The 25,746-nt window shown below is 39.9% G+C and overlaps 1 protein-coding gene across 7 annotated transcripts in view; it reads right to left on the reverse strand.

Annotated features, from left to right (window-relative positions):
- Nucleotides 1-25,746, reverse strand: part of NFATC3 (nuclear factor of activated T cells 3) — a 123,963-nt gene that overhangs the window by 8,570 nt on the left and 89,647 nt on the right. For 4 of the 7 annotated variants that reach the window (XM_087420043.1, XM_004431756.3, XM_087420039.1 and 1 more), the window contains one exon: nt 19,311-20,315. In XM_087420043.1, the coding sequence (XP_087276169.1) occupies nt 19,311-20,315 (1,005 nt within the window). Of the gene's footprint in view, nt 1-1,078; nt 1,183-16,367; nt 17,874-19,310; nt 20,316-25,746 lie in introns of those variants that run through there. The other 3 variants (XM_004431757.3, XM_087420040.1, XM_087420042.1) reach the window with 2 other exon arrangements.

Below are 25,746 nucleotides of genomic sequence, written 5' to 3' on the forward strand. Positions count from 1 at the left end.
CCAGGATTTTGGTGCCTTGTCTAATCAGGAGGCTTCAGTATCCTAAATATAAAGATTAGGACATGATTTCTAAGTCTGATTCCAAATCTAAATTCATTAAAATGAAATTCAAATGGCATTTTGAAAATTACTATTTGTATATTTATAATTTCTATCACATACTTTCTTAAGTGGCTTTGAGAGGCTTTGAAGAAAGGAACTGTGTGACAGTAAGGGAGGGCTGTGTTCCTGGTGGGCTGCTAAGCTAGACAGGCCTGAGGCCCAGCCCCCTCCCTTACAAACACTGACTCCACTTCTACAGATTCCTTTCAAACGGAGCCAATTACCAGGAGTGCAAACACAGGCCTACATGGTAGGCTCAAGGGTAAATGATCCACGTTGCCTCTGGCAAATGGATAAAATGTCCTGCTTCATTTCCATTCCATACTGCCTCACATCAAAACTTAAGAGTACTTGACCAGAAATGAGTAGGCTTACACACCTGATCAGCAACCAAATTTACTCACCACCCAAGCCACAGAATTCATATAGAAGGGCCTCTCTCTGCTTTGGTTTAACAAATCTGATTAAACATTTGCCTTTTTTATTTTTTATACTTTTTTTTTTTTGGTGAGGAAGATTAGCCCCGAGATAACATCTGATATCAATCCTCCTCTTTTTGCTGAGGAAGATTGGCCCTGGACTAACATCCGTGCCCTTCTTCCTCTATTTTATATGGGATGCCGCCACAGCATGGCTTGACAAGCGTGCATCGGTGTGTGCCCGGGATCCGAACCCGTGAAACCCGGGCCATGGAAGTGGAGCGTGCGCACTTAACCACTACTACTGGGCTGGCCCTAAACATTTGCCTTTTATTCAAACCCAGACTAAAATTACAAGCACAATTGTGAGAGACCGAGTGTGGTTAGAGTTAAAAAGCGGAGTCTTTTAGTCAAAGTATAGCTCCAAAGATAATGAGTGGGCTTACGAAGAAGGTGCCTGTATATACCCCCTCCTCTGTAGCGCATGCAAATCCGGCCACTGCATGCAAATACCCGACTTGGGCACAAAACAATGACACATTTCAATCAACACTCACCCTCTAGATTCTCCAGAAAGGAGCTGGACATGAGAGCTCACTGTGGTTAGGCCATTTCTTTGCTGAACCTGATGGCTGGTGTTCCAAGTCAGACATAAACTGGTCTGTGTCAAAGAAGACAACATCACTACTGAATGGAACAAACCAGAGGGTAACAATCTACTATATGCCCAGCCTATTTTTTTCTATAATCAAGAGGAATTTAATTTCCTTTATCAATCACTGCACAAAATGGCTCCCAACATTTTATTAGATAATATGAATATTGGAGTCCACAGAGTTTAGGTAATGGCTTATTTATTTTCTAAAATTGAAAGGGCAATAGTTTAAAAAGTTACAATGATGGTTTTCAGTGATTTTAAGGGATAGATTTATAATTTTATTTATTTCTTTCTTTTTCCCCAAAGCCCCAGTAGATAGTTGTATGTCGTAGTTGCACATCCTTCTAGTTGCTGTATGTGGGACACGGCCTCAGCATGGCCGGAGAAGCGGTGCATCGGTGCACGCCCGGGATCCGAACCCAGGCCGCCAGCAGCGGAGCGCGCGCACTTAACCGCTAAGCCACGGGGCCGGCCCTTAAGGGATAGATTTAGTGTTTTTTTGTGTGTGTGAGGAAGATCAGCCCTGAGCTAACATCCATGCTAATCCTCCTCTTTTTGCTGAGGAAGACTGGCTCTGAGCTAACATCTATTGCCAATCCTCCTCCTTTTTTTTTTTTTTTTTTTTACCCCCAAAGCTCCCAGTAGATAGTTGTATGTCATAGTGGCACATCCTTCTAGTTACTGTATGTGGGACGTGGTCTCAGCATGGCCGGAGAAGCGGTGCCTTGGTGTGCACCCAGGATCTGAACCCGGGCCACCAGTAGCGGAGTACACTCACTTACCCACTAAGCCACCGGGCCGGCCCAGGGATAGATTTAGTTTTAATATTAGATTAGATCTATAGTAGTTCCTAAGTATTTGTCTATGGCTACATTAGAATTATCTGGGCACTCAATAAAAATATAAACTCCTGGACTCTACTTCAGACCACAGAATCAAAATGTCTAAGGGTAGTAGCCCAGAAAACCATATGTACAATAATTTGGGGGTCATGGAGGAATATTTTTTAAACTAAAGTTCACATCCATTAGCAGGTTATAAAATCAATTTAGCAAGCTGCAATCATATTTAAAAAAAAAAAAGAACAAAATAGAAGATAGCAGGCTGCATTTTCTTCAATAAATGTTAAGAATTGGTTTGTGAGACTTTCATGTTAGTTGTATATATGTTTTTGTTTGTTATATACTGGGGTCATGCTATAAAGTTTACTTTTTTTTTTTTTTGAGGAAGATTGGCCCTGCGCTAACATCTGTTGCCAATCTTCCTCTTTTTTTTTTTTTTTTTGTCTCCCCAAGGCCCCAGTACATAGTTGTGTATCATAGTTGTAGAGTTGTGGCTCTTCTATATGGGACGCTGCCTCAACATGGCTTGATGAGCGGTGAGTAGGTCTGCGCCCAGGATCAGAACCGGCGAACCCCAGGCTGCCAAAGCAGAACACGAGAACTTCACCACCACGCCACTGGGCAGGCCCCTAAAGTTTACTTCTTATTGTGGGAAGCTGTCAAAAATGGTTGAAAGTCACTGTACTCAAGAAGAGTCATTATTGGTCAGTTTTGTGTTAGTGGCTGACACGTTTAGATACCCAGTTAAAGAGTCCAATATACAATGAGACAAAGCCTTCTCCTTTGGCCTGGTAAGGAATTATTTTTGGTCTTTGCTGTACAACTTCAAACAAAGGATCTAACCTTTTAGATTCTAGAAGAATGCTTATTTTACCTTAGAAGAGAAGAATCTGTATGTAGTCTCTGTGAACAGTAATTAATACCCTTGTCTTAGGCAGATAAAGGAGAGAAAACAAAGAAGGAGCCAATTTGTGCACAATGCAGCCTCACTAAAGGGGTAAAAACAAAACAAAAAACAGAACACAACACAAAAACCAGAAATCTCTTGTGCTTATGCAAAATTTTTCTGCATTAAGCTTTTTTATTACTAAATTTGAGATCACTCACCTAGTTTTCAGGAGTGATTTAAGGATTACACTATGTGCAAAGTAGCTTAAAGACTGAAGACATATTGTCAAAAGTCCCCTTTCTGAGGGTGCCCAATCTCTACAACTGAATCCTCTAAACCAGACTGGAGGGTATAGAACATGTGATTCCAGGTAAATCGGCATATAAATCAGAAGAAAGAAGCCCAGGAACAAAGCTAAGAGTCCAACTGACACTGGGGACTTTTGTGAGTTGGCTGACACAATGGTAATTTCAGATTGTGCTTATAGAAACTTGTAGTCCTTGAGATATCTTTCTAGCTCCTTGAAACACTGCTGACAGCTCCAAAGAATACCCGATTCATTTCTTCATATTGTGAAAACGTTGACCAAACATTTAAAGAATAATTAACACCAACCCTTCTTAAACTCCTCCAAAAGATTAAAGAGGAAGGAACACTTCCTAACTCACTCTAAGGCCCGTAATAACCTGATAACAAAGCCAGGCAAACACACTACAAAAGAAGAAAACTACAGAATACCCCATGAAAATAGCTGCAAAAAATCCCCAACAAAATACTAGCAAACTGAATTCAGCAGCATATTAAGAGGATTATACATCACGACCATGTGAGATTTATTCCCAGAATGCAAAGATGGTTCAACATATGAAAATCAATGAATGTAATACACTACACATTACTAGAATGAAGGAAAAAAAACCACATGATCATCTCAATTGATGCAGAAAAAGCATTTGACAAAATTCAATGCCATTTCAAGATAAAAACACCCAATAAACTAGAAATATTTCTAGTTTAAAGGGAATTTCCTCAACATGACAAATCACATCTGAAAAACCCCCCACAGATAACATCATATTCAATGGTGAAAGACAGAAAGCTTTCCCCCTAAGATCAAGAACAAGACAAGGATGTCTACTTTTGCCACTTCTATTCAACATAGTACTGAAAGTTCTAGCCAGAGCAATTAGGCTAAAGAAATAAAAGGCATCCAAATTGAAAAGGAAGAGGTAAAATTATCTATGTTCACAAATGACATGATCTTATACACAGAATGCTCTAAAGAATCAACATACAAAAAATGTTAGTGCTAATAAATTAAGTCAGTAGTTATAGGATATAAAATTAACACACAAAATTCAGCTGTATTCTATACACTTTCAATGAACAATCCAAAAAGGAAATTTAAAAATCAATTCCATTTATAATAGCATCAAAAAGAATAAAATACCGGGGGCTGGCCCCATGGCTTGGCAGGTAAGTGCATGCGCTCCGCTACTGGCGGCCTGGGTTCGGATCCCAGGCGTGCACCAACGCACCGCTTGTCCGGCCATGCTGAGGTGGTGTCCCTCATACAGCAACTAGAAGGATGTGCAACTATGACATACAACTATCTACTGGGGCTTTGGGGAGAAAAAGGGGAAAAAAAAAGGAGGAGGATTGGCAACAGATGTTAGCTCAGGGTCGGTCTTCCTCAGCAAAAAGAGGAGGATTGACATGGATGTTAGCTCAGGGCTGATCTTCCTCACAAAAAAAAATAATAATAATAAAATAAAATACCTAAGAATTAACCAAAGAAGTGTAAGATTTGTACACTAAAAACTACGTATTGCTGAAAAAAATTCAAGATCTAAATATATGGAAAATATCCCATGTTCATGGATTGGAAAACTTAGTATTGTTTAAGATGATACTACCCAAAGCAATGTACAGATTCAATGCAATCCGTATCAAAATCCCAAGTGTTTATACAGAAATAAAAAACCCACCCTGAAATTCATATGGAACCTCAAAGGACCCTGAAGAGCCAAAACAGCCTTGAAAAAGAAGAACAAAATGGAGGACTCACACCTCCTAATTCCAAAACTTACTACAAAGCTACAGTAATCAAAACAGGGTGATACTAGCATACGGACAGACATACAGGCCAAAGGAATAGAACAGAAAACCCAGGAACAAACTCTCACAATATATGGTCAATTCATTTTCAAGCAAGGGCTCTAAGACCATTCGACGGGGAAAATGCAGTCTTTTCAACAAAGGGTACATGGAAAACTGGACATCCACATGCAAAAAAATGCAAGTTAGACTCCTCCCTCACATTATATACAAAGTTAACTCAAAACGAATCAAAGACCTAAACATAAGAATTAAAATTATAAAACTCTCAGAAGAAGAAAACATACGGCAAATCTTCATGACCTTGGATTAGGCAATGATTTCTTAAGTTATGACACTAAAAGCACAGGCAACAAAAGAAAAAACAGATAAACTGGACTTCATCAAAATTAAAAACATCAAAGGACACTATCAAAAGACTGAAAAGACAAACCATGGAACAGGAGAAAATATTTGCAAATAATATATCTGATAAGGGATTAGCACCCAGACTATATAAAGAACTCCTACAACTCAACAAAAAAACCAAACAACTCTGGGCTGGCCCCGTGGCGTAAAGTGCACGCGCTCCACTGGAGTGGCCTGGGGTTCACAGTGAGCTCGGATCCCAGGTGCACACCGACGCACCACTTGTCAGGCCATGCTGTGGCTGTGTCCCATATAAAGTAGAGGAAGATGGGCACAGATGTTAGCCCAGGGCCAGTCTTCCTCAGCAAAAAGAGGAGGATTGGCAACAGATGTTAGCTCAGGGCCGACCTTACTCACCAAAAACAAACAAACAAACAACTCAACCAAAGAATGGGCAAAAGATTTGACTAGACATTTTCCAAAAAAGATATAAAAATGACCAATAAGCTAATGAAAAGATGCCCAACATCATTAGTCATTAGGGAAATAAAAATCAAAACTCACACTGAGGGCCGGCTCCGTGGCTTAGCGGTTAAGTGTGCGCGCTCTGATGCTGGCGGCCCGGGTTCGGATCCCGGGAGCGCCCCGAGGCACCACTTCTCCGTCCAACGTGAGGCCGAGTCCCACGTACAGCAACTAGAAGGATGTGAACCTATGACATACAACTATCTACTGGGGCTTTGGGGGGAAAAAACTGAATAAATAAAATCTTTAAAAAAAAAAAAAAAAACTCACACTGAGATACCATTTCATACCCATTTAAGATGGCTATTATTTTTAAAAAATGGAAAATAACAAGTGTTGACAAAGATGTGGAGAAATTGGAACCCCCATGCATTGTAAATGTAAAATGGTGCAGCCACTACGGGAAAAACACCAGTTTGGCAGTTCCTCAAAAAGGTGAACAAAGAAGGGCTGGCCCAGTGGCGTAGTGGTTAAGTTCATGCACTCCACTTTGGCAGCCTGGGCTTCGCAGGTTCAGATCTTGGGCACGGACCTACAGACTGCTTATCAAGCTGTGCTGTGACAGGCGTCTCACATATAAAGTAGAGGAACATGGGCATGGATGTTAGCCCAGGGCCAATCTTCCTCAGCAAAAAGAGGAGGATTGGCAAGAAATGTTAGCTCAGGGCTAATCTTCCTCACACACACACACACACAAAAGTTGAACAAAGAATCTCCATATGATCCAGCAATTCCACTCCTGGGTTACCCAATAGAACTGAAAACAGAGACTCAAACAGATACTGTATACCAGTGTTCATAGCAGCATTATTCACAATAGCCAAAAGGTGGAAACAAACCAAACGTCTTTCAACAGATGAAAGGATAAACAAAATGTGATATATATGTAAAATGGAATATTATTCAGCCATTAAAAGGAATGAAATTCTCATACATGCTTACAACATGGCTGAACCTTGGAATCATTATGCTAAGTGAAATAAGCCACAAACAAAAGGACAAGTGTTGTATGATTCCACTTATATGAGATATCTTGAGTAGGGCAAGTCTTAGAGGCAGAAAGTAGAATAGAAGTTACCACAGGCTGGGCCAGCCCCGTGGCTTAGTGGTTAAGTGCACACGCTCCGCTGCTGGCGGCCCAGGTTCGGATCCTGGGTGCGCACTGATGCACCGCTTCTTCAGCCATGCTGAGGCCGCGTCCCACATACAGCAACTAGAAGAATGTGCAACTATGACATACGACTATCTACTGGGGCTTTGGGGGGAAAATAAATAAATAAATAAAATTAAAAAAAAAAAAAAAAAGAAGAAGTTACCACAGGCTGGGAGTGGGGAGAGAGAATGGAGAGTTATTGCTTAATGGGTATAGAGTTCTTGTTTGGGGTAACGAAAAAGTTCTTGATGTAGAAGGTAGTGATGGTTACACAATATTGTGAATGTACTATGCCACTGAACTGTACACTTAAAATGGTTAAAATGATAAATTTTATGTATATTTTACCACATTAAAAAAATTTCACAAACTTTGGGTTTTCTCACAGGAGAACATTGTATGAAATGACTGAATTAGGTTTTCACAGCTCTAACTAACTCAATGCAAGACCTGGAGGACTTCTGTAAATCCCTCTTAAAATTTATAAATCTGGGATACAGAATCTTTTCCTTTTATCTCAAAGTTTTAAAAATTACTCAAATATTTACAAATACCTAAATATGTTTGTGGGAAGATGAGTGAACTTTCCCCATTTGTCCAAGCTGCGTCCCCACTAGCAAGCTGCTTACTTTAGTCAACTTACCAATATATAGACATTTCTGGTTTATACAAACAAGGCAATGAATGACCTGGTGGGTACAGAAAAATAAAGGCTTTGGAGTCCTAGTTTCATCGCTTATTGGATTGGTGACCTAAAGTGAAGTTGTTTAACTCTCGTGAATCTGTTTACTTATTTACTCAAAGAAGGTAGTGTCTCCTGAAATGTATAAGCAGGCACTCTGTAAAATTTTATAGAAACACAATTATTATTACTTAAATTGGTAAAGACAGGACAATTAATTTATCACTTAATGACCTCATCTAGTCTCATGCTTTAAATACCATGTGCATGTCGACAACTTTTAAATTTATATCTTCAGTCTATAACCCACTTCCAAACTCTAGACTCATTCATCCAACTGACTATTTGATATCTCTACTCGAACGTTGAATAGGTATCTCAAACGCAACACATCCAAAACTGAACATCAGATCTTTCATCAAAACCTGCTCCATTCACAGCCTTGCTCATCTTAGCTGATGGCAACACCATCTTTCCAGCTACTCACGCGAAAAACCTTGATGTCATCTTTAACTTGGGTCACGCCTTACACGGAATCTGTCAGAAAATGCTATTGGTTCTATCTTTAAAATACATCCCAAATCAGACCATTTCTTAGCCTTTCCACTGCTACCACCTAGTCCAAACCGTCATCCCTGGCCTGACTTACTACAATAGCATCTTTTTTTGTGTGTGTGAGGAAGATCAGCTCTGAGCTAACATCCATGCCAATCATCCTCTTTTTTTTGCTGAGGAAGACTGGCCCTGGGCTAACATCCGTGCCCATTTCCTCTACTTTATACGGGATGCCGCCTCAGCATGGCCTGACAAGCTGTGCGTCAGTGCACACCCGGGATCCGAACCCGGGCCGCCAACAGCAGAGGGCGCGCACTTAACCACTACGCCACGGGGCCAGCCCCCTACAATAGCATCTTAACTGGTCTCTCTATTTCTGCCCTTCACTCCTTACAGTCTTTTCTCTACCCAACAGCCAGAGTGATCCTCTTAAAACCTGAATCTGATTATGACTCATCTGTTCAAAACCTACAACAATGGCCCACAAGAGCCTATGTAGCAGTTTTTTTTCTGGTGAGGAAGATTGGACCTGAGCTAACATCTATGCCCATCTTCCTCTACTTTGTATATGGGCCGCCGCCACAGCATGGCTTGATGAGTGGTGTGTAAGTCCACACCCGGGATCCAAACCTGCGAACCCTCAGCCACCAAAGTAGAGTGTGCGAACTTAACCACTACACCACCAGGCTGGCCCCCATAGCAGTTCTTTTTTTGTGCGTGTGAGGAAGATTAGCCCTGAGCTAACATCTGATGCCAATCCTCCTCTTTCTTCCTGAGGAAGACCGGCCCTGGGCTAACATCCATGCCCATCTTCCTCTACTTTATATGGCACGCCACCACAGCATGGCCTGACAAACGGTGCGTCGGTGCGCGCCCAGGATCCAAACCTGTGAACCCCAGGCCACCAAAGTGGAGCATGCAGACTTAACCACTATGCCACTACGCCAGCCCCCCAGAGCAGTTCTTAAAACTATGATCAGGGACATGTGGGGTTCCCTGAGAACTTTTAAGGGGGTCTGTGAAGTCAAAACTATTTTAATAATAATACTGAGATGTTTTTGCCTTTTTCACTATCATTCTTTCATTGAATTTACAGTGGATTTTTCCAGTGGAGCTACATGATATGTGACGACTTCACTGCTGTGACAGAATGTGTGCCTGTGTATTCTTGTTTTTAAAGTTCTCAGCTTTGGGGCCAGTCCAGTGGCATAGTGGTTAAGTTCATGTGCTCTGCTTCAGCAGCATGGGGTTCGCAGGTTCCAATCCCAGGTGCGGACCTACACACTGCTCATCAAGCCATGCTGTGGTGGCGTCCCACATATAAAATAGAGGAAGAATGGCACAGATGTTAGCTCAGGGACCACCTTCCTCAAGCAAAAAGAGGAAGACTGGCAACACATGTTAGCTCAGGGCCAATCTTCTTCACCAAAAAATAAAAATAAAAATAATTAAAAAAAAATAAAGTTCTCAGTTTTAATTTCTAATACAATAAATACTGATAGACACAAGCCACATAAATAAGTTCTTGAGGATCCTCACTAATTTTTAAGATTACATGAAGGAGCCCCGAGACCAAAAAGTTTGAGAACTGTTACCTTACATGTTCTGGCTCCCCACTACCTCTTGACCACATGTCCTATTACTTTTCCCCTAGATCCCTCTTGTTCCAGCAACACTGGTCTCACTGCTATTCTTCAATAAACCAGACATGCTCTCACCTTAGAATCTTTCCTCTGGCTGTCTCTTTTGCCTGGAATATTCTTCCCATGGGTATCCACATTGGTAATTTCCTCATCTTCAAGGTTTTTTTTTTTTTTTTTTTTGAGGAAGATTGGCCCTGGGCTAACATCCATGCCCATCTTCCTCTACTTTACATGGGATGCCGCCACAGCATGGCTTGACAAGCGGTGCGTCGGTGCGCGCCCCGGATGCGAACCGGCGAACCCCGGGCTGCTGCAGTGGAGCGCATGCACCTAACTGCTTGTGCCACTGGGCCAGCCCCTCATCTCCAAGTTTTTGATCAGATGCTACCACTTCAATGAGGCTTATTTAGATTACTCTACTTAAAATTGCAATTTGCTACCCAGCTTTACCCCATAACAATCCAATTATCCTTTACCTTGCTCTTTTTCTTTTTTCACAACATTTATTACCTCCCAACATATTTTATAATTTACTTAATTATTGTGTCTATTGTTTACTGTCTGTCTCTCCCCCCTAGAATGCAAGTTCTTTGATGTCAAGGATCTGTTTTATTCACTGTGGGCCTACAATGGTGCTTAGCATATAATAAGTACTCAATAAATGCTGTTTGAATGAATAAATGACTACGGATTAATTCAAAATGCGGGCAAACAATATAGAAATTAATGCAATCAATGTAAAACAATCAATTTATAAACTTTATATTTTCAATGATTCATATTATATAAAATAAATCAATATTACATTGTAAAAAGCAGTGGTAACATTATAAAGCAGCAGCCAACAAGATTATGTGTTGTGTCACCCACACTACTGGATTTCTGATGCAAGGGAAAAGATTTAAAATTAAAATTTCTTATTGTGAGAAGGTCCAGCAATAGATCCAAATATACAGGGAAGTTAAGTATAAGATAAAGATGGATTTTAAATCAAACAGGAAAAATACGGATCATTTAATAAACAATGTTTGGACAACTAGGTAGCCATCTGAAAAAATTAAAATTGGATCCATTCCTCATACATTCCCCAGTATAAATTCCTGATGGATCAAAGATTTACAAAATCATAGAAGTAACAGAAGCTATGGGAGACAAAATAAAAGATTCTAAGTTATATAAATGTAAAAAAAAATTCTTCATGGCAAAAACCATGATACACTGGGGGAAAAATTTTCTAACTCATAGCTCAATGAACTAATGAACCTAACATATAAAGGGCTGCTTCTATATTCTATAAATCAATAAGAAAAGGATCAATAATATAATAGAAAAGTGTGCAAATCTCAACAGAGATCACAGATTTGTGACAAAGATTTTCTCTTAAGCATACGAAAACGTATACAACCTTACTCCTAAGTGAAATACAAACTAAAATTATACTGAGAAGCTATTTTCCACCTATCCCACTGGCAAATAATAAGACATCTGATAACAGAATGAAGGTATGAGAGGCATAGGCACTCTTACAATGCCAGTGGCAATCTGAATTGGTACAACCTTTACGGAGGACAATTTGCCAATCTTCTCAAAATACTGGTCTAGCAATCTCACTTCTAGGAATTTATCATATATACACACATACACAGATGTCTAAAAAAAGGTGGGAAATGACATTTGTATAAAGTTATTCACTATACTTGTTACATAGATAATGATACAGCTAGAGAATAATGGAATATTTAATAGAATATTTTATGGAATATTCTATTAAAAAAGATCTTCCAAGGAAGTTCTTTTATGTTACAGTATAGAAAAATTTCCAAGATTCAATATATGGAAAAAGCATAACAGTATACATAATATGAGAGTAAAAATAAGGAAAAGAAACATACATAATTGCTTATAAATGCATAAAATAACTCTGGAGTGATAGCCAAGAAACTGGTAACTCCATTTGCCCATACAGAAGAAAATAGGGTCCCTAGAAAAGACACTTTCCATTACGTACTTTGTTGTACCTTTAGTTTTTTTTTTTTAATTTTTTAATTTTTTCCCCCAAAGCCCCAGTAGATAGTTGTATGGCATAGTTGCACATCCTTCCAGTTGCCGTATGTGGGACGCGGCCTCAGCATGGCTGGAAAAGCACTGCATCGGTGCGCACCCGGGATCCGAACCCAGGCCGCCAGCAGCGGAGCGCACGCACTTAACCACTAAGCCATGGGGCCGGCCCTACCTTTAGTATTTTTAACATATGAATGTATGACTTTTTCAAAAACTAATGATTATCTTAAGAAACCCAAGTAAAATTAAATTAAAAAACTCCCACCCTACAGAAAATCATCTATAGATGCTTTTGAATACAAAATATTGATTATAAGGGACTTAATTTATTCCACATTCTTGCAGATATAAAGCTAGAATGCCTGTAACCATCACTCTCAACTCTACTCTATCTTCCACCAGAACTTAAAGTTTCAAACTCTTCCTCCTGCCCAGACAGACAGGCTAATGGTAGGTTTCAAAAATGTCTCCCTCCCCGCTCCCAAAAAAGTCAGAAATCCTCAAACAAAGAAGAGCTGTTTGAGTATATTTATGTAAGTTCTATCAAAAGCTAAGATCCCTGGCAAGAGGTAACCTTCTAATGCAAAACCAGAGAATTGCCACCAAACCACAAAGGCCGAATTGGTGAGCCTAAAATTATTTATGTCTCATTCAAAATATTTTTGCCCCTGTGAACTATCCATTTCCAAGGGAACTCAAAAACAGGATATGAATTTTAAAATAGAATATATCTTGAGACACTGGCTTTCTATCTTACATATGGCAGACATCAGAAAGTTACTATATTTATTGTGTTTATAGAGGTGAGTTATATAAAGTAATCAATTACAGCTATTTCAGAAACCACTAAACCCATGTGAGACAATCTAAATTTCAGACAGGACTGGATTCAAATACCAGTCCCAGTGTTTGTGGCCATATAACAATGGGAAAGTACTTAAGCACTCTGAGCCACATCTCTAAAAGTAAGGCTAATAATTCACTTTTCACAGATTGTTGGGAAGAACTAATGAGCTACTAGCAAAGTGCCTAGCACAGAGCTCAAAAAAATGTGAGTTTTATTATCAAGAAACATTAACCATAATTCATTATTTTTATTTTATTTATTTTTTTTGTGTGTCAAGAAGATCAGCCCTGAGCTAACATCTGCCAATCCTCCTCTTTTTTCTGAGGAAGACTGGCCCTGGGCTAACATCTATGCCCGTCTTCCTCCACTTTATATGGGACGCCGCCACAGCATGGCTTGCCAAGCGGTGCGTCGGTGTGCACCCGGGATCCGAACCGGCGAACCCCGGGCCGCTGCAGCGGAGTGCATGCACTTAACCACTTGCGCCACCAGGCCAGTCCCTATTAATTATTTTTAAATATACTTTTTGAAGTGAACTTATTTTGAAGACTTTTGATATGCTGTGATATGCTGGTTATTTAGTGGTAGCTTCTCTCAGATTTTTCATAGCTTATGTATAAGCTATGAAAGTTGATTCAAAGAAAAATTTTTGTTCAAATAGAGTATAATTAATTTGTGTCCATGGAGATATACAGACACACTTGACATAAGAAATAAAAGATCACCTCAAATGCTTGCCCCTGCTTCAACGGGTCTGAAAATTAAATTTCCTTATTATACGTCCAAGAGTGGTTGTGTCTAGGTCCTGAATGCCCATCATGGTCCATCCTGCATGAGCCATGATCCAAAACCTACATGGGCATTATTTATGAGACCTTTCTGCCTCTGGAATTATTCATCATAAATATGTTTTAGGCTGGATGGTATATGTATGCTTCCCAGAAGAGGATTCATGAGTTACCCAGAGTCCCAGTCAAAGGAGAAAGTTCAGTATTATCTACCTTCCTCCACCCAGCGCCCCTAAGTGATTAAATATCTTATTTGTGACCCACTCCCACCATTGGCTATGCATGGCTTTCTTGTATTTTGTGTTTTATTTAGTTAACTAGAATAAACACCAGTGAAACGAGTATTCAACAGGTGGAACAGAACACTGACAATAACATTTACCCTCTCTGCTCCTCCATACCAGCCTCCTGCTTCCCCCAACCAAAATAACCACCTGAATCTTGTGTTTATCATTCCCTTGCTACTTGAAAGCAAGCTCTTCTGCTTGTCATCTATATACAGAACTGCAGCAGCTGAGGTCTCGTCTGGAGTCCCTGTTCACTGTCGAATTAGCAATTGCCCTACATTCAGGATCAGTGTGTTACTGCACAGAGCCTGCAAGCGGTAGTGTCAGCTTTCACCACAGCAGCAGGTCAGGCTATATTTAACATGTACCCTCTCCTCTGCTGAAGAGCTGCAGCTGTGGCTCGGTTAGTTTGTGAACAAAGGAGGACAAGTAGGAACTGAGGGACTCTAATGGAAAGTTATAACTGGATTCAGCTCAATCACAAATTAAATGGGCCTGTATTTTAAGGTCGAAGACAGTCTAGTTTAACAATTAATCTTAATTAAAATGCTTAAAACACAGCTGTGACAATTTCTATATTTTTGTACTATTTTAACGTCTATCATTTGGTCCCAAAACTGGGGACATACACACTATAATGTATAGAAATGTTTAGGAAAAATTATAGCTCCAGGCATACAAACTGACATATGGGTAAAAACTCACTGATAATTTTATAGATGTAGAATATACTTTTCTAGCAGGGACAATGGTACATCTAGGTGGCAAAGAAAAAAGGAAAGTAGCAAGAGTTCTAAACAGTGCCCTAATTGGTTGAATAAGTAGAGATTACAGCCTTCCAAGGGGACTGCTTGCAAGAGAACATCGCTTGGGTATTCTGCTGTTGTTATTACCCCAAGGAATACCCCCTGAGGAGGGAGCCACACTACTCTGAAGCAGAGAAATGCTTCTGGGACTCTTCTGAGCTTGGAAGGTTGATATGACAGACCAAAATCACCTCAATGAAACTGAACAAGAATAATGGTCAAGTTTAGTCCCGGGTTCCAAAAACAACATATCCAAAAACCCACAGGGGGGTGAGGAGAGAGAAAGGATGTAATTTAGCAGTACTTATGACTCACTAAATTAACAGCAAGATGAACCTAAGAAAATCCCCTGACCTTAGGCCATATTGATAAAATAAAGTCTTCTGAACAAGGAAGGTGACAATCCCAATCCAGTCTGAGCTGGCTTGAGTGTGTTCCTTTCTGGATACCACCTATGAAAAGGAACTAAAACGCCAGGGTTCAAGCAGAGGGGAACTACCACGTTGGTGAGGGTGGGGGAAGGGTGAAGTTGCTGGAGTGTTTTTAAGAGTAGGAAAGAGACCAAGATTTCATACATGTGAAGGGCTATTACAGAAGAAGGATTAGATTTCTTCTGTGTGATTCCAGAGGCATCAGACTCCAAATAAAACAAGGGCAGCTGGAACTCAAAAGGCCCTGTGATGTTCCAAAGAAGCTGGAGAGGAAGAGACACACAGGAATACAATGTCACTAGGGATACCTAAGTATGAACTCCAGTGTCAAAGAGGAGGATGGAGTAGAGAGCCTTTAAAACTTCATCTATACTGAGAATCTATAATCTTAAGATTGCCCTGGCCCCTCTCACAAACCAAGGCTCAACGGAGAAAATGGCATTTTCTTTCATCTATTCTGCTTGCTCTACATCTGCAGTCTCAACCCACAGACTGATGAAAAACATGATTGCAGATACTGGAAATACTCCTAGAGTACTGAATTAGAAGTCAGGAGACTTGGGTTTTAGTCTTTCCTCTGCTGTTAACTCAGTGTGTTACTCTGGATGAATACCTTAGGCTCTGTAAAACTCATACTCTTTATCTGTAAAATGAAGAAGCTGTACTACAGTATTGCCAGCTCTGTAAGTCTTGAATTTCTGAGCTGAGGTGTACTAATATCTTTTCTACTAAACGTCACTGAAGGTGCCTGCCCTGTGGCGTAGTGGTTAAGTGCACGCGTTCCGCTGCTGGCGGCCCGGGTTCAGATCCTGGGTGTATACTGACACACGGCTTGTCAGGCCATGCTATGCCTGCATCCCATATTAAAAAAAAAAAAAATGGAGGAAGATGGGCACAGATGCTGGCTCAGGGCCAGTCTTCCTCAGCAAAAACTGGAGGAGTGGCACGGACGTTAGCTCAGGGCTGATCTTCCTCACACACACACACACACACACACACAAAATAAATAAATTTAAAAAAAAAGTCACTGAATTTATAATAAAAAATTAAGGTGTTAATGTCCACATTCCTAAAAGTAACAGTCCAGTAATACTTGAGTGATTGCCGACAAACTCCATCGTACTTAAAAACTTCAAAAATAAAAAGGATATTTTATTTGTTTTAATCTTTAATTTGATAAAAGGAAAAAGGAGGAGTAAATAAATATAAAACAGAAATAGGATGAAAAAAGTTATTACGATTAGATGATAAGTATATTTAACTAGTATAGCACAAATTTTTTAAAAACTACTTGTGTCCTCTGGTTGTAGAGTGAAAATTACTTTCTACTTAATACTTAACACAATATAGACAAGTTAATATAAAACTTGAGCTCGGGCTAACTGCAAATTTCACTTTAAGTGTTTCTAATCTTTTTTGGCATGTTTTATGGCTTACTTTTACAGCTAACCAGAAATGGGACAGTCAAGTGCTATGGAGTTCAAGGCCTATGAGGTATGTTGTTCTTGTTGCTTTTTAATGTATATCAAAACTTTGCAGAACTGTAGGATTTTCTAAACATCTAGAATTTTACCTTTAAAGCCAAATCCAAATAACATAATCAACGAGTTAGTTGGCAAATATCAAAAATTCATTTTGGAGTTCAAGTTAAGCATCAAAAATGCAATTTGAAAAAATTACGCATCTAATAAACCAAGGTGCTCAGGAGTGCATTTTAGTTTTTTTCCCCTTCTCTAATTACTGCTAGCACCACTGAGATACTATTGAGTCTCCTGATAGGTGGCAACAAAGGAATTCAATAGCCAGTCTTTGTCCTCTGTGGGGCTACAATCTGGAAACTTTTCTTGATCGTGTGCCCTCTACAATGAATAGAGCAAAAATGAAATTGCTTTTACACTTGCCCTCATCTTTCCAGATTCTCTGTTTCTGCAACACATCTTCACATATTCAAAAGGTAAAATAAGTAAAATTTTCACAAAACCTTTCTGGAAGTTCCAATTTGTTGCCCCCCCAAATCACTCAATCTGTGGTAAATTAGAAAGATCAGGGTCCAGCTATGATCTCTTTTTAGAAGAAAAAACGTCTTCATTGTGAAAGAAAATGAGCTGGAAGACCCTTGGAGACCTCCTCAGTAAATCTCATGTCTTCAGTTCCATCACATATGGGTGGTAGGTTATCAATCAAGGTCTCCTTTTGTTTCAGGGATTAAAATTCTAAATATAAACCTGAAAAGCACTATGAATAGTTAGACTAAAACTGCCAAAAGAATGAATAGGTAACATTTTAAAAGCCTATGTATATTTGGAAAAGCCTTTATTTATTTCAAATCTGTTTTGCATCAAAGTGTTAGCCTCCTCTCTACCTGGTGTTCGTCATTATTAACTAGGCAGTGACACTTATGCCAGCTACATAAGACACAATACCAGAGCCCTCAAGTACTCCAGTGTGACAGATCACACGCAGTTGTGAACATGTGTTCACGCAGTGAAATTCTGCACACAAATTCCTAGAGAATGTCCCATTATTCTCTAGGAATTAAAAAAAGCTTGAGGGATCCCCTTTAGCACAGAGTTCTAACCATCATGGACTGCTGTTGCTGGGAGGTAGCTGTAGTGCTGCAAGAAAAAGACTAGACAGAAAAACTCTGATTCCAGTCTCAGCTCTGCTACTTACCAGTTGTGTGACCTTCAGAAAGTCCAATTCTCTAAAATGTCACTATCTACCTCAGAGATAAAGGATTAGAAAGGATTGAATTAGATAACAAACAGGAAAATGCTATGAAAATTGTAGGTGTTGCTTTGGTTTATGTACATATACACCTTCTGTTTACACACAAATGACCTGGCACATCCCCTTGTGGCTCTGAAAGCCATCCTCTACCATGCCATTTGCCCTTCAGCCACAGATAATCATGCTTTCCCAGACACAGATAGCTCTATGTTTCTATGCTGACTGATTTGCCCTCTGATCCTCCTTTACTGAAAATAAATACTCATCTTCCAAGACTCGGCTTAAATGTCATCTCCTCAAGGAAGTTTGCTAAATCCTTCTTATGGAATCTGTCACATTCTCTGCTGATCTCCTAATGTGCTTCTTTTATATCTTGGTTATAGTCAGTCGTGTACTGATCTGATGGTCAAGCTCTGGAAGGGGGGGGTGTCACATTTTATTTCCCTTCCCCTTACATTTGGAATTTAGGATTTAATACCAGCTTTACAACTAAGTAGTAAACTCATCTTCTCCAGATGTGTAAAGGAAATGGGTGACCTAGAATTACTTTTCTACAGATTAATACAGAATCAAAGAGAGAACTAAAATTCCATATCCGTGTTTCAGAATCTTTAGAATTTTCATATTGGACAACAGTTTCAGGCAGCTTTCACTGAATTCCTATTTAGACAAAATTTTACTAAGATATATACAAATGATAAAGCCAAAAATAAATTCAAATTATTGCCTGAAAATCCTACCTTGGGGAATTTTCAATTACTGAAATGATTAATATTCTAGAGTTTGTTCTCCAATTTATTGATTTCAGAACAACAGAGGTCTACACATCAACTTGCTACATTTATATAAATAGCTTCTTTTTATCTTGGTGCCAACAGCTGTACCAGCAGCAGCATATCAGTCTGGTCTTGTACCATCACCATTATCTGGCTCAGCAAGCCGTCAGGGCTATAGAGAAGCAGGTTCTTTCCTTGTATGAGTCTCTTCAAGGACAGGAACTCTAACTTAATACATTCCTGGTATTCTCAGCATCTAACTTTGCATCTTGCAAATAAATGGCACTCAACAATGTCTACTGAATTAATGTCCCTGAATTCCGTTCTCTAGATACTGTGACCTCACTATATGTTCTGGAAAAAAAGATGCCCAATAAATCTCATGTCTACAATTCCATCACAAATGGGTGGTAGGTTATCACTCAACGTCTCAACCTTTACAACAGATATTAGTGGTAAAATAGACTTTAAAGCATGGATTTTCATGTCTATCGTCAAAGCCATATATATATTAACATATTTCTAATAACAACAACTTATTAAAAAGCCCAACCATATGCCAATAAGCAATCTGTGCTAACTTTTTCATGACTCTTAGAGAAGGACCTTCCTGGATCTTCACTGCTTCAAGAACATAAAGACGAACTTACCATCATCTAAAGTGATGTCCTGTAGACCAATTGTTGAAAAGTTAGGTTCCTGCTCTTCAGGTTCAGGTTTAACGTTCACAGTTGCCTCATCAGGTGGAAATGATGCTGGATCACACAAACTGTGACATATTAAGGATGAAGGTGCAGAAAGACCTCCTTGGCCTGTACTTTGTGCTTGAGTTGAGTGCTGTCCAGAATGCATTCTGGTGGCTAGAGACGGTGATGAGGCAGTTCCTGAGCTAGGAGATTGGTATGGCATAGGCTGTAGCTGAGGAGATGGTGGCCCAGAAAGTGGTGAACTAGCCAGGGGATGAGAGGCTGCAGGGGAAGCTGTTGTAGACCCTGAATGTGAAGGACCATACGTAATGGGTTGTAACTGAGGGGAAGGCTGACCTGTGACCTGGTCGGCCACTGGAGAAGAACAAGATCTTCGTCCTGTGTTTGAACAATGGTATCCCATTGACGGCAGATGAGGCAGAGTCTGCACAGAATGAGGTGTGTGGGCTAACAGATGTCCTGTTGAGCCTGAATTTGAAGAATGAAAAGATAAGGATGATGATGGTTGACAGTCAAAATTTATTAAACTGGGAAGAGCTGCATCCTGCTGAAACAAAACTGGATCAAATTCTTGACTAGACGCAGCATTAACAGGAAGACAAGTTGGTCCATTGTACACAACATTAGTTTGCATAGGCTGATAGGAAGACCCCACAGGAGGTGTTGGTGTGACTTGAAAAGGCTGGTGCACGACTGAAGTAGGTATCATATGCTGTTTTTTACCAGCACTCTCATCCCTACACTGCAACTGGGGCAGATGGGATGAAGCTACCATGGATGCATATGTTTGCTGGATGGGACAAACCAAGCTTCTCTGTGCTGACAGTACACTCTCATGTGGGTGTCCTATATCTGAGGAAGGCCTCTGGGTCTGGGCAGGATGAGGCACAGGCAATGATGAAACTGAAGACAAGTCAATCTCTTCTCTGTGTTCTTGCTTCATCAAAACTGAAAAGAAAATGATTAAAGCAAATGTTACCACATAATACATAAAATAATTATGAAAGGACTTCATTCTAGGCTACACAACTGTAGCATGCATCCAAACCAGGGACTGAAAACTTAAATTCCTTCAGGAAGGCAGAAAAAATAAAATATGTGAAGTCAGCAAGCATAAGACAACAGTGGTTCTTGCTCTAAAAGTATTCAAGTTAAAAAAAATAATACTTCATAGAACTTTATGAAGTAATGTCGAAAGATTTCTAAGATATGTTGCTAAGTGACAAAAAAAAGCGAGTTGCAGAACAATGTGAATATGTCACAATTCATGTAAAATATTGCTTATTTACCACCATTTTTGCTTATATATGGTGGATATCTCTGGAAAGATGGACATGAAATTGATAACTGCCGGGAAGGGAAAGTAGGTGACTAGGGGATAGGAGTAGGAGGGAGATTTACTTTTTACTGTGTAAGTTTTTGTGCCTTTTGAATGTTTTTCATCATATATATATAGTACCTATTTAAAAATAAATAAGTTTTTAAAACCCCCAAAATGCTATCGCCTAATAAAAGCCTTGAATTTGGAATCTCTGATATGAAACCTACCAGTCACCTGGTTTTGCATGTTCTATCTGTGAGGTAATAAAAAATATATATTGGTCTCTGATCCTGGTTCCTGGCACACAGCTCCTAAAACTCTTGTGATTTCCTAAGTGATAAGAACGCTAGGAGTTGGGGGCCGGCCCGGTGGCGCAAGCGGTTAAGTGCGCACTCTCTGCTACGGCGGCCCGGGGTTTGCCAGTTTGGATCCCAGGCCCGTACCGACGCACTGCTTGTCAAGCCGTGCTGCGGCGGTGTCCCATATAAAGTGGAGGAAGATGGGCACGGATGTTAGTCCAGGGCCAGTCTTCCTCAGCAAAAAAAAAAGGAGGAGGATTGGCAGATGTTGGCTCAGGGCTGACCTTCCTCACACACACAAAAAAAGAACACTAGGAGCATCTCTTGTTCTAATACTGGTCTTTGACCTCTGTTCCTCACACAGAGCTCCTGAAACCCTTGTAATTTCCTGGGTGATGGAAGTATCTTTTGTTCTAATGAGGTGAGCTCCTGGATGGCTCCTGGATGAGGGCTAGTCACCAAAAAGACCAAGCCATGATTAGAAACTGGGAATTTTCAGCCCCACCCACCATTCTCCTGAGAAGGGAGAATGCTGAAAACGGAGTTAATGATTGATCATGCCTATGTGTTGAAGCCTCCATAAAAATCCCAAAAGTATGGGGTTCAGAGAGCTTCCAGGTTGGTGAATATGTGGAAGTGCTGGGAGAGTGGCACACCTGGACAGGACATGGAAGCTCCTCATCCCTTCCCAAATACCTTGCCCTACACATCTCTTCCATGTGGAAGTTCATTTGTATCCTTTATCATATCCTTTAATAAACTGGTAAACGTAACTAAGTGTTTCTCTCAGTTCTGTGAGCCACTCTAGCAAATTAATCGAACCCAAGGAATGGGTTCTTGGAACATCCAATCTATAGCCAGTTGGTCAGAAGCACAGGTGATAACCTGAGCTTGTAACTGGCACCTGAAGGGGGGCGGGGGGGGGGGGGGAGCAGTCTTTTGAGACTGAGCCCTTAACTGTGAGATATGACACTATCTCCAGGTATATAGTATTAGAATTGAGCTAAATTGTAGGACACCCAGTTGGTATCACAGAGAATTGCTTGTTATGAGGAAAAACCTACACACATCTGGTGACTAGAAGTGTCAGAAGTAAAGTGTTCTGTGTGAGTAGTAAAGGAGACTCACAGCAGAGAAACACAGTAGGGAAGAACTGAGTTTTTCCTTATATAGGAAGGGAAAAAAAAACAAAGTTTTTGTCCTTCACAGCATCATATATCAGAAATCATGAAAATGACATTCATAGAGCTTCTAGTTTAGAATGGGTTTCACGTGTATCTCATTTGATCCTCAATAACTGTCAGATCCATATTACAATAGAAATAATAATGGGGGGCCGGCCCGGTGGCTTAGCAGTTAAGTGCGCGCGCTCCGCTACTGGCGGCCCGGGTTCGGATCCCGGGCGCACACCGATGCACCGCCTCTCTGGCCATGCTGAGGCCGCGTCCCACATACAGCAACTAGAAGGATGTGCAACTATGACATACAACTATCTGCTGGGGCTTTGGGGAAGGAAAAAAAAAGAGGAGGATTGGCAATAGATGTTAGTTCAGGGCTGATCTTCCTCACAAAAAAAAAAAAGAAAGAAATAATAATGGGGCATCAAAAGAAATACTGGAATCCACAAAACGCTGTTGGAGCTAATAAACAAATTCAACAAAGTTGCAGGACACAAAATCAGCATGCAAAAATCAGTTGTATTTCTATAAAGGAGCAATAAAAAAATCTGAAAAAGAAATTAAGAAAACAATTCCATTTACAATAGCACCAAAAAAAATAAAATACTTAAGAATAAATTTAACCAAGGAAAGCAGACTTGTACACCAAAAACTATAAAACACTGCTAAATAAACTAAAGAAGACCTAAATACATGGAAAGACATTCTGGATTCAGGGATTAGAAGACTTAATTAATTGCTAAGAACACAATACTCACCAAAGCGATTTTCAGATTCAATGAAATCCCTATCAAATCCCAACAGCATTTTTTACAGAAATAGAAAAACCCATCCTAAAATTCATATGGAATCTCAAGGGATCCCAAACACCAAAAACAATCTTGAAAAAGATGGAGGATTCACACTTCCTAATATCAAAACTTAGTATAAAGCTACAGTAATGACAACAGTGTGGTACTGGGATAAGGAAAGACATATGGACCAATGGAATAGTCAATTGCTCTTCAAACAAGAGAGCCAATACCATTCAATGGGGAAAGAATAGTTTCTTCAACAAATGGTGCTGGGACAACTGGCTAGCACATTCAAAATAATGAAGATGGAACTTCATCTAACATCATATACAAAAGTTAACTCAAGTGGATCAAAGACCTAAACATAAGAGCTAAAACTACAAAACTCTTAGAAGAAAACAAAGGGCAAAAGCTTCATGACGTTGGATTTGGTAACTGTTTCTTAAGTATGACACCAAAAGCACAGGTAACAAAAGAAAAATAGGCAAATTGGACTTCATCATAACGAAAACTTTTGAGCATCAAAGGACACTATTAAGAGAATGAAAAGATAACCCACAGAATGGGAAAAATATTTGCAAATAATATTTATGAAAAGGGTTTAATAACCAGAATACATAAAGAACTCCTACAACTCAACAAGACTGAACTAGAGATTTGAATGTGACCCTAGGACTGATCTTGATGGAGATGGGGGGGAGGATAGTGGTTACCGGCTCTCTTCTCTAGGACTGCTAATTATGAAGATGAAACAAACCTAGAGATGCCACATGGTGAAAGTCTGCCTGAGAGTAAAGCCAACAAAAAGAAAAGCAGTGTTAAAATGAAGAGAAAGCCTAAACCCTGAGACAACACTGCTTGAAATGAAGGACATCTGAAGCGAGCATTCCAGTTAATCTTCCAGTTACACGAGCCAATAAATTCCCTTTTTTGTTAAGCTAGTTTAAACTTAGTTTCTGTCATTTGCAACTTAAAGTCCGAATTTACTTCAAAACAATCTTTATAAGGTAGGGATTATTATTTTCCCTGCCTTATAAATGAGTATACGAAGAGGAGATTAAAGACACTAAGATCTCACAGCAGCTAAGTGGCATCACAATACCTGAACCCAGGCTTTTCTGCCTCCAAAGTCCATGCCTTTAATCACTACCGTATACTGTATCACCAAGGAAGATTCCACTTCACCATTCCATCAAGCAAGCAGAGGCTATGAATACCAACCATCATCCTTCATCACATTAAAAAAAAGGAACAGATCCGTGATTTAGGATGAATCTATCTGATGAAAGGACCGCTCAAAGTAGAAATCAATGCATTTTGCTTATTTTATTTAATATGCATAACAAAAGAGAAAAGAACCATTAGTTAATTTATTATGTGTCAAAACAACTGATTTCACTGTTTTTCTTGGCAAACACTTCAGTCCACTTAAAAGTTATATACTTTAGCCTCCTATTGAAGTGCTATAAATCATTTAAAGATAATTTTCCTGAATTCAAACCCCATTGTTCCTTCCAAGTTTGTACTGCTAATTAACATAACTAAAATTTTCATGATCTTGACAAAATATAAAGACTTCATTTTTTGTCAAAAGAAAATAACAATGAGACCCAAAGCAAGGTCAAATCTCATCTGACCATTTACCAAACCCTGCAAAAATGTAAGTCTCTTCACACAAGCATGGTCTCAATCTGAAGAAATGAAGGTAAGAATTAAAATAGCGTTGACAGTATATTTTACTGTAGAAGAGGTAATTAATGAAGCACTTGTCTGGGGGTGCATTTGAGTTCTACACTTTACTCTGGTTTCCCAGCAAGAACAAAACGAGCTGATTATTCATTTGCTTTAGCCTCTAAATCTGCCAACTGGTGAGCCCACCCCTAACAACAAGACTACAACCCCAAGGACAGAGAGAAAGGTATATTACCAATCTTCTTGTTGCTTCTGCCACAATGCTCATGCTCCTGGCCTATGCCTCCATCCAGTTTCTGATTCTTGCTCAGGTGTTTCAAGTATGGTTCACTGTGTCTAGTGGCTCCTGACCTCTCTAATGTCTTGATGTACTTACTTTTCTTCTGACTTTGGAAGAACTAGAACTTTCCCCCTGAACCACTAGATTCTTTCTTTTCCTTTTCTTTTTTTTTTTTTTTTTTTAAAGATTTTGTTTATTTTATTTTTTCCCCCCAAAGCCCCAGTGGATAGTTGTGTGTCGTAGCTGCACATCCTTCTAGCTGCTGTATGCGGGACCCGGCCCCAGGATGAACGGAGAAGTGGTGCCTCGATGCGCACCCGAGATCCGAACCCGGGCCACCAGCATCGCAGCGCGCGCACTCAACCACCAAGCCACAGGGCCGGCCCTCTTTTCCTTTTCTACTTAAGCTCCTACTCTGGTCCCAGGAAAGTCACAGTGAATCCTACACCCAGAGTTATATTTCTACATAAAGAGGGAGAATATCCAAGAAAGCCTACTTTCATCCCTTGTTTAATCTTGAATGGAGTGACGGCTGGGGGGTGGGGCACCTTGGTTACATAAATAGTTGGTTATCATGCACTAAAAAGAAGACAGACGGACTGAAAACTACAGCATAGCATTCATCTTTCTTGCATGAGCCAATACTTATTTCTATGTTCCTGATCCACATCTGGGCACTCAGACTCAGAGTTCCGCTCTGCTAAATTGAGTGTATTTCCACTCTGCCAAATCAAGTATCACTCTTTTTGTCTATAAGGGATTCAGACTCTAAGCTGACCAAACCATAGGAAGTCCTCACTACCGGTCTATGGTAA

The sequence above is a fragment of the Ceratotherium simum genome, chromosome 30 (genome assembly GCF_057802395.1).
Source record: "Ceratotherium simum simum isolate JZ-2026a chromosome 30, ASM5780239v1, whole genome shotgun sequence".
NCBI classification, from domain to species: domain Eukaryota; kingdom Metazoa; phylum Chordata; class Mammalia; order Perissodactyla; family Rhinocerotidae; genus Ceratotherium; species Ceratotherium simum.